The sequence below is a fragment of the Pundamilia nyererei genome, unplaced genomic scaffold (assembly GCF_000239375.1).
Source record: "Pundamilia nyererei isolate P.nyererei 1_Seehausen unplaced genomic scaffold, PunNye1.0 scaffold00139, whole genome shotgun sequence".
Taxonomy (NCBI): Eukaryota; Metazoa; Chordata; class Actinopteri; order Cichliformes; family Cichlidae; genus Pundamilia; species Pundamilia nyererei.
The window spans coordinates 1,598,926-1,606,211 of record NW_005187540.1 but is presented as its reverse complement, the minus strand read 5'-3'; the positions used below and the strand labels follow the sequence as shown (position 1 = coordinate 1,606,211).

At 46.3% G+C, this 7,286-nt stretch overlaps 2 protein-coding genes across 4 annotated transcripts in view; one reads left to right on the top strand and one right to left on the bottom strand.

Moving 5' to 3' along the window:
* The window catches only part of dcst2 (DC-STAMP domain containing 2), a 17,034-nt gene extending 16,507 nt beyond the window's left edge, over positions 1–527 (bottom strand). For 2 of the 3 annotated variants that reach the window (XM_005744177.2, XM_005744176.2), the window contains exon 1: positions 64–183. In XM_005744177.2, the coding sequence (XP_005744234.1) occupies positions 64–170 (107 nt within the window). In that variant the 5' untranslated portion in view covers positions 171–183. Of the gene's footprint in view, positions 1–63; positions 203–459 lie in introns of those variants that run through there. The other variant, XM_005744175.1, reaches the window with a different exon arrangement.
* Positions 287–7,286, top strand: part of dcst1 (DC-STAMP domain containing 1) — an 11,874-nt gene continuing 4,874 nt past the window's right edge. The window contains exons 1-12 of the mRNA XM_005744178.2: positions 287–354; positions 462–587; positions 980–1,054; positions 1,136–1,264; positions 2,675–2,814; positions 2,928–3,096; positions 3,311–3,454; positions 4,101–4,222; positions 4,309–4,463; positions 4,537–4,636; positions 4,717–4,812; positions 7,069–7,195. Coding sequence (XP_005744235.1) covers positions 324–354; positions 462–587; positions 980–1,054; positions 1,136–1,264; positions 2,675–2,814; positions 2,928–3,096; positions 3,311–3,454; positions 4,101–4,222; positions 4,309–4,463; positions 4,537–4,636; positions 4,717–4,812; positions 7,069–7,195 — 1,414 coding nt within the window. The 5' untranslated portion in view covers positions 287–323. The remainder of the gene's footprint in view (positions 355–461; positions 588–979; positions 1,055–1,135; positions 1,265–2,674; positions 2,815–2,927; positions 3,097–3,310; positions 3,455–4,100; positions 4,223–4,308; positions 4,464–4,536; positions 4,637–4,716; positions 4,813–7,068; positions 7,196–7,286) is intronic.

The window sequence follows — 7,286 nt, the reverse complement described above, 5'->3', positions numbered from 1 at the left end:
TAAATGAGAATGTGTTAGCTCAAAAGCTAACAGTTAGCACTCAGGTGAATCTGGTCCCTCTACCTGCTCAGAGCTCCTCGGATAGTCTCTGTGACTCCGCCCCTCTTCACCTGGACTGAGATGTCACTTTTCATCAGGAGCTGTTTCCTTTCTTCACTCCTCATCTTCATCTTTTACACCAGGGGAAACGTTTCCGCGTCACCTGGAAACCAGAGACACATCACGTGACAGGCCGAAGCTAACAGAAGCTCCAACAGTCAAACGACGATACGTTTGTAAGCGGTGTGCGCTTGAACGCAGGTTAGAGGAGCGATTTGTGGTGAATGATGGCTGACACCGGGACACGTCACAGCTGTGAGTTCACCCACAACAACTCAAAACTCAGGTGGTGGAGCTGATCAGCCCTGAGGCTGCCAGCCGACGGTCAAAACCTGTTTCCAGGTGTTTGTGCTTCCTTACAGCGGCGCACAGGTGCGTTCAGACCATCCTGCCTCCAGTTGTCCATCGGTTCCTCTTCAGCCAATCAGAGGAGTTTCCGGTGGCTCGCCCGCTCTTCAGGGCGCTGTATGGAGTAGCGACCGGCACAGGTAACACCTCCAGCGACACACCTGGGCGGTTCATCTCTGAGCTTCGATCCTCACATGTTGGAAACCAGCGCGGGCATCAGAGCGAAAAGACGCCGCAGAGCTGCGCTCATTTTGGGGCCGATGAGCTGTTCGGAGGAAACAGGAGCGCGCACAGAATCAGCCTCTCATTAAATAATTTCATTCACTGTAATATACTAGCTGATGTTATTATGACTTAGTCACATTGTTGTTGTCTTTATTTTTAATATTGTGTGATTTTATCATTTGTTACTATAAATATAACGAATGCAAAGCTCTTCTTTTACTTTCCAGCTGTTTTTATTATTCTGAAAGGTTGTTAGAAAAAAGCCGATGTGATGTTTGACTCCTGTTGTTGTTCGTCTGACCATCAGTCTTGTTCCTGGGCATTGCCCACAACCTCCCGCTGACCTTTGACCTGAAGGTGGCAGTAGGATGTTTGTTTGTTGGTGAGGCGAGGTCGCACACTCACATCTGTTCTTTGAAGCACGTTTGAAACACGTGGAGATCTGACCGAGTGTGTGTTTCAGCTGTGTGTCTCGCAGGCGGACTCCTGTCTTCGTCCTTCAGGTGTTCGGTCCTCCTCGTGTTTCCCAGCATGCTCGGCTCCCGTGGCCGCTCCTACCTGATCCTGCTGGCCCTGTCTGTGCTGTACGCAGGTAAACAGACGCCTGTGCAGAGTGTGCACACGGCTCACAGTGTGGCCGTCACGGTCAGTGCCGTCATCTTTTTCGTGGAGTCGTATCAGAAACATTCTCGTGTCCAGTGAGTCCAAAGTTTCATGAATCTGCAGGAATCGGCACATATTTGGCTTTTTAACTGAAAAAACAAACATAATGAGCTCAGAAGGAGATGGAGGGAGGATCCACTCCTCTCGTCTGTACCTGTGAAAGCACAGATGTCCAAACTGTCTTCAGTCTGCTCCCCTCGCTCGTGTGTTTGGTGAGAATCCCTGAAACCAAATCATTGATGCGTCATTTAGAAAAAAACATAAAACCCACAAATAACTTTTCTACAAGCTCCACTGTTTCATGTCAGCAAAATATTGATCAGCAGGACAGATTTAATAACACTTTATCAGCAAACATTAAACACTGTTAAAAACAAAGTGCAGCAATCAAACCAGCGGAGGTCAGTTCTGTCTGAAGTCACACAGACCTGCTCCCGTGTGACTTTGGGATAGGCTGATATACTGATCAGTGTTAAAGAGTTCAGACGACACCAACAGCAACAATCAATGTGTGCGTCGTCCCGAGGGCTCAGGCTGAGGCCGGCTGCACTTCCTTTTGGTTCGTGAAGACGTTTCACTCTTCAGTTTTAAAGATGAGAAGCTTCTTTGTTGAGAGGTGAAATGTTTCATCCTCATGAACCAAAAACCTTCATTTCGACCACTTAGGATGAATGAATACTAAATACATATGAATGAATTAACAGCTACAATGTCAAAGACTACAAAGACCTCCCATGTGATGGAGTGACATAAAAGCGAGTGTTGGAACGTGTTTAAAGCAGCGGTGCCCAACCCCCGGGCCTCGGACCGGTACCGGTCCGTGAGTTGTTTGGTACCGGGCCGCGAGAGTTGAGGCTCAGGTGTGAAATGTCTGGTTTTCAGGGTTTTTATCGGTTTTCAGTGTTATTTTGTTATCGTTTTTATCCTTAACTCTGTTTTCCTGGGTCTTTCATGTGTGTTATGAATAAATCTTCTTTTTTTCGGTACCGGTTTTATTTTGTTGTATTTATCCGCGACACCTTAAAGGCCGGTCCGTGAAAATATTGCCGTGGCACAAAAAAGGTTGGAGACCGCTGCTTTAAAGGACGTCACTGATCCTGTGAGCCTGCACAGGAACATTTATGAGTCTGAGTCGTCCAACATTGAAGTGCACTGAGACAGTCAGACAGACTGGGTCCACAGGCCTCACTGGACCCAGTCTGTCTGTGGCTGATTAAATCTTTTACTAAATACATAATACAACATGCAGATACGATTGGTTACCTCAGCGGCTGAATGGGTCTGCTTAACATGTCTTCAGGTGAGTTTTGTGTCATGTGATGCTGCGTCCCTTCTGCAGGCCCAGTTTCAAACATCCAGCGTAACGTGGAGGCCGCCGCCGTGTCTGTGAGCTGCAACCTGGACCTGCAGGTCCGTCACAGCAAGCTACTGTGGAGAGAAGCCATCAAGCCATTTTTGATCATCACACAGGAGCTCATGGTGAGAGGAATATGTTTCAAAGCTCCTCTAGTTTAACATAATAATAATTATCACCCTACCTACTGCCATGAACATGAAGCTGAGGGGCCTCAGATCTTTTGCTTCTCTTCCAGGATGATAAAGAAGGTTTTGAGTTGGAGGCTTTAAATGTCAGCAAGAAGTTTCAGGACATCAGAGACGAGATGGTCCTTCAGTACGGATACGACCGATTCGAATCTAAACAGGGCGGCGGTAACAGCACCCAGGAGGAGTTCACCGCCAAGACCCTAAAGCAGTGCGACAGTAAGTCAGAAACACCAGAAACACCAGACGTGAAGTTCAAAGGTTTCAGGCAGGAAACGCAATACAGAAGGAAACTGTTGATCATCATCCTCGTGTCACCAATACGAGAAAACAATCGCTTTAAATGTCGTCACTAATGTGATTCAAAATGATTTCACACCTGCTTCACAAACGTCATTTAAAGATGAGAACTCGCGCGTGGTTTGATCCCCAGGTGTGGTGGCTCAGGGCGTGCAGCGGTGCGTCGATTGGTTTGCCAACAGGTGGACGGCGTGTTTGGAGGCGATCCCCGTCCCCGTCATCAACTACATCCTCTGCATTTCAATGAAGTTTCACTTCCTGTGTGACATCATGAAAGGTAAAAGGTTATACGTACCACGGCGTTATGAAATATCCACATCCAGCTGACCCCGCGGTCTCTACTCTTTCCAGTCAGACATTTCTACAAACATCAGCATCAGAATACATTTAAACTGTCACCAGAAAGTCTTTGCTTTAAAAAATAAAACTGAAGTTGGGCTCCGGCGCTTTGGTGTAATACCACTTTGAGCCACAAGGTGACACTGAGTTTAGCATCCAATCACAACACAGCATGACAGCACTATTATTGTTAGCTCGGTGCTAGTTTGACATTTGTACAGAATTCACAGTAATATTTAGCGACTTGTTCTGGGAGCTCGAAGAGTAAAAACGAGCAGTTATATTTTTAAATAGTAAAGAAACGACTACACTAAACCTTTCTGGTAAACGCTGCCATCTTGTGGTGGAAGTTTTTATTAAATTTAGTTAAAGGTTTTGCAAAAAGCACCTTTAAATTTGAAGGTGTGCAAACATAGGCTTCAGTGTTCTGAGCGGTATATCGTACTCAAGTGTCCTCAAACGTAAACGGCAGATTATTTTCGAGTTATTATTTCAGGGTTGATAGTCTTGGTGTTTTGGTGACTCTTCTGTGGTGCTGAAAAGGCAGCTGCTGTGATCTTTAGTTCTTCTCCTCCTCCCGTCAGTCATGACTCCGTGGTGCAGGGACAACATTCCCGTGGAGGGAAACTTTGGTCAACTCTTCGACCGGCTGAATGTTTCGGTTGACCTGCTGTCCAGAGAGTTCAGCGCCGAGCTCACCGTAGAGGTCAGACCTGCACCGCCGGTCCTCCAGCACCACCCTCAGGACGAACCCAGAGTCGGCTGAAATGTAACCTGCGTGTCGTCTCGCAGGAGGAGGAGCAGCCGGCGCTGAGCGAAGCTCTGCTGGACCAACAGTTCACCAACGCTGTCAAAACATCCTTCCAGAAACTGACATCAACGACGGGACGGGTGCTGAACATCCTGCAGATGCTCCTCTCCTTAACCTTCATCACCATCTTCACCCAGTAAGAGTCTCACCTTCACCTTCATCCCGTTAAGATTCACACCTTTATCTCCATCTTCTTTTCTCCTCTGCAGGGCGTTTGGGTACCTCTGGCAGTACAACAGGGACATTTGTTTCGACAACGTCTACATCACCGCCTACTTCAGACAGATCGATGCCCGCAGACGGAAAGCGGTATCATTCTCATCCTCATCATCCTCACTGCAGTACAGTCCACGGTCTGACCGTCCTGTCCTCTCCTGTGCTGCGTTTAGGGGAAGCGCTGCCTGCTGCCTCTGAGGAAATCTGAGAAAAACAAGCTGATCAACCCCTGCAGTCTGAAAATTTCCCCCGAAGAGGTCAAACAAGTGGTGCGTTCAAGAGCAGTAACTCTGGCAGTATTTATGTAGTGTTTCACAAAGTGCTTCACAGGAAATAATCCACTGTAATAGCAGCAGTGACGTGACTCTTCAGTTCTTTGCACTCACCTAAAAGTCTGCAGATTTGTTAAAGGATCATTACCCTAAATACCACTTTTCCATCTTCTTAAGTTTAAGTTATTTTTATAAATAACGTGTTTAGACGTGGCCCAATCAGAGTGCAGCACTCTCACAAACAGGTATGCAGCAATAGCAGATTTCTGTGCCGTTATAAATTCAAGGTGCAATTTCAGGACACAGTCTGTGTTCAGCCAAATACACCCAGAAAAAGGTGTAATACACATTTTACTGTTTTTATAGCTGATTATCACAGTTTAGTTTAATAAAGATAAAAAAGTATTTGAGGTTGGGACTTTGAACCTTGTCCCCGTGCCTGGCAGGTTTTTCATTTACAGTGGGATGCAAAAGTTTGGGCGGCCTTGTTCATAGTCATTATTTTCCTGTATAAATCGTTAAATATAAGCGTCAGTTAAATATATCATAGAGGAGACACACAGTGATGTTTGAGAAGTGAAATGAAGTTTATTGGATTTACAGAAAGTGTGCAAGAATTGTTTCAACAAAATCAGGCAGATGAATAAATTTGGGCTCCACAAAAAAAAAGAGATGAAATTAATATTTAGTAGATCCGCCTTTTGCAGAAATTCCAGCCTCTAAACGCTTCCTGTGGGTTCCAATGAGAGTCTGGATTGTGGTTGAAGGTATTTTGGACTGTTCCTCTTTACAAAACATCTCTAGTTCATTCAGGTTTGATGGCTTCCGAGCATCAACAGCGCTCTTTAACTCACAGCACAGGTTTCAATAATATTCAGGTCTGGGCTGAGATGAACGTTGTACTTGTTCCTCTGCATGAATGCTTCAGTGGATTTTGAGCGTTGTCTTGTTGAAAGATCCAGCCCCGGCGCAGCTTCAGCTTTGTCACTGATTCTCCAGAATCTGCTGATACTGAGTGGAATCCATGTGTCCCTCAACTTTGACAGGATTCCCAGTCCCTGCACTGGTCACACAGCCCCACAGCGTGATGGAACCAGCACCATATTTCACTGGAGGCAGCAGGTGTTTTTCTTGGACTGCTGTGTTCTGTTTCCTCCGTGCATAACGCCGCTTGTTATGCCCAAATAACTCAGTTGTAGTTTCATCAGTCCACAGCAGCTTATTCCAGAATGAAGCTGGGTTGTCCAAATGTGCTTTAGCGTCTCTGTTTGTGCTGTGGGCGGAGCAAAGGCTTCCTCTGCATCACTCTCACATGCAGCATCTCCTTGTGTAAAGTGCACCGAATGGTTGAACGATGCACAGCGACTCCATCTGCTGCAACATGATGTTGCAGGTCTTTGGTGCAGGTCTGTGGGTCGACTCTGACTGTTCTCACCGTCGCTTCTGTCTCTCCGAGATGTTTCTTGGTCTGCCACTTCCAGCCTTAACTTGAACTGAGCCTGTGGTCCATTGTCTCAATATGTTCCTAACTGTGGAGACAGACGGTTTAACTCTCTGAGACAGCTTTCTGTGTCCTTCCCACCACGATGCTGAACAATCTTTGTCTTCAGGTCATCTGACAGTTGTTCTGAGACCCCCGTGTTGCTACACTTCAGAGAAAATTAAAAGAGGGAAACTTACAATTGACCCCCTTAAATACTGTTTCTCATTATTGGATTCACCTGTGCATGTAGGTCAGGGGTCACTGAGCTTACCGAGCCAATTTGAGTTCCAACAATTAGTTCTGAAGGTTTTGGAATCAATAAAATGACAACAGATTGATGCACCTGCCTGATTTTGTTTAAACAATTCTTGCACACTTTAAATCCAATAAACTTCATTTCACTTCTCAAACATCACTGTGTGCGTCTCCTGTATGATACATTTAACTGACAGTTTTTATTGTACCAACGCTTTATACAGGAAGATAATGACTATGAACAAGGTGGCCCAAACTTTTGCATCCCACTGTAGCTGCAGAATTTCCAGTCTTACTGCTGCTTTGCACCACTTCCTGTTTCAACCCCTCATTAACCCCACCTTTCACTCCCCACCTGTCTGTGTGTAGCAGAGCTCAGAGCCAAGACAGCAGACTAAAGTTAGTGTGTGTGTGTGTGTGTGTGTGCGTGTGCATGTGCGTGTATGTGCGTCTGTGTGTGTGCGTGCGTGCGTGCGTGCGTGTGTGTGTGTGTGTGTGTGTGTGTGTGTTGGCAGATGTCAGGTGTGTTTCAGGTGCTGACGGTCTTCCTGCTGTCCGTTGTCCTGCTGACTGTCGACTTCTCTCTGTCCCACGTGCTGGACATCATCAGTAGACACACCCTCACCCATTTCAACATCACCAGTAAACACACACACACGCACACACACGCGCACACACACACACACACACACACACACACAGAGTCTGGTTTTAATTCCAGAATCTCATTTCA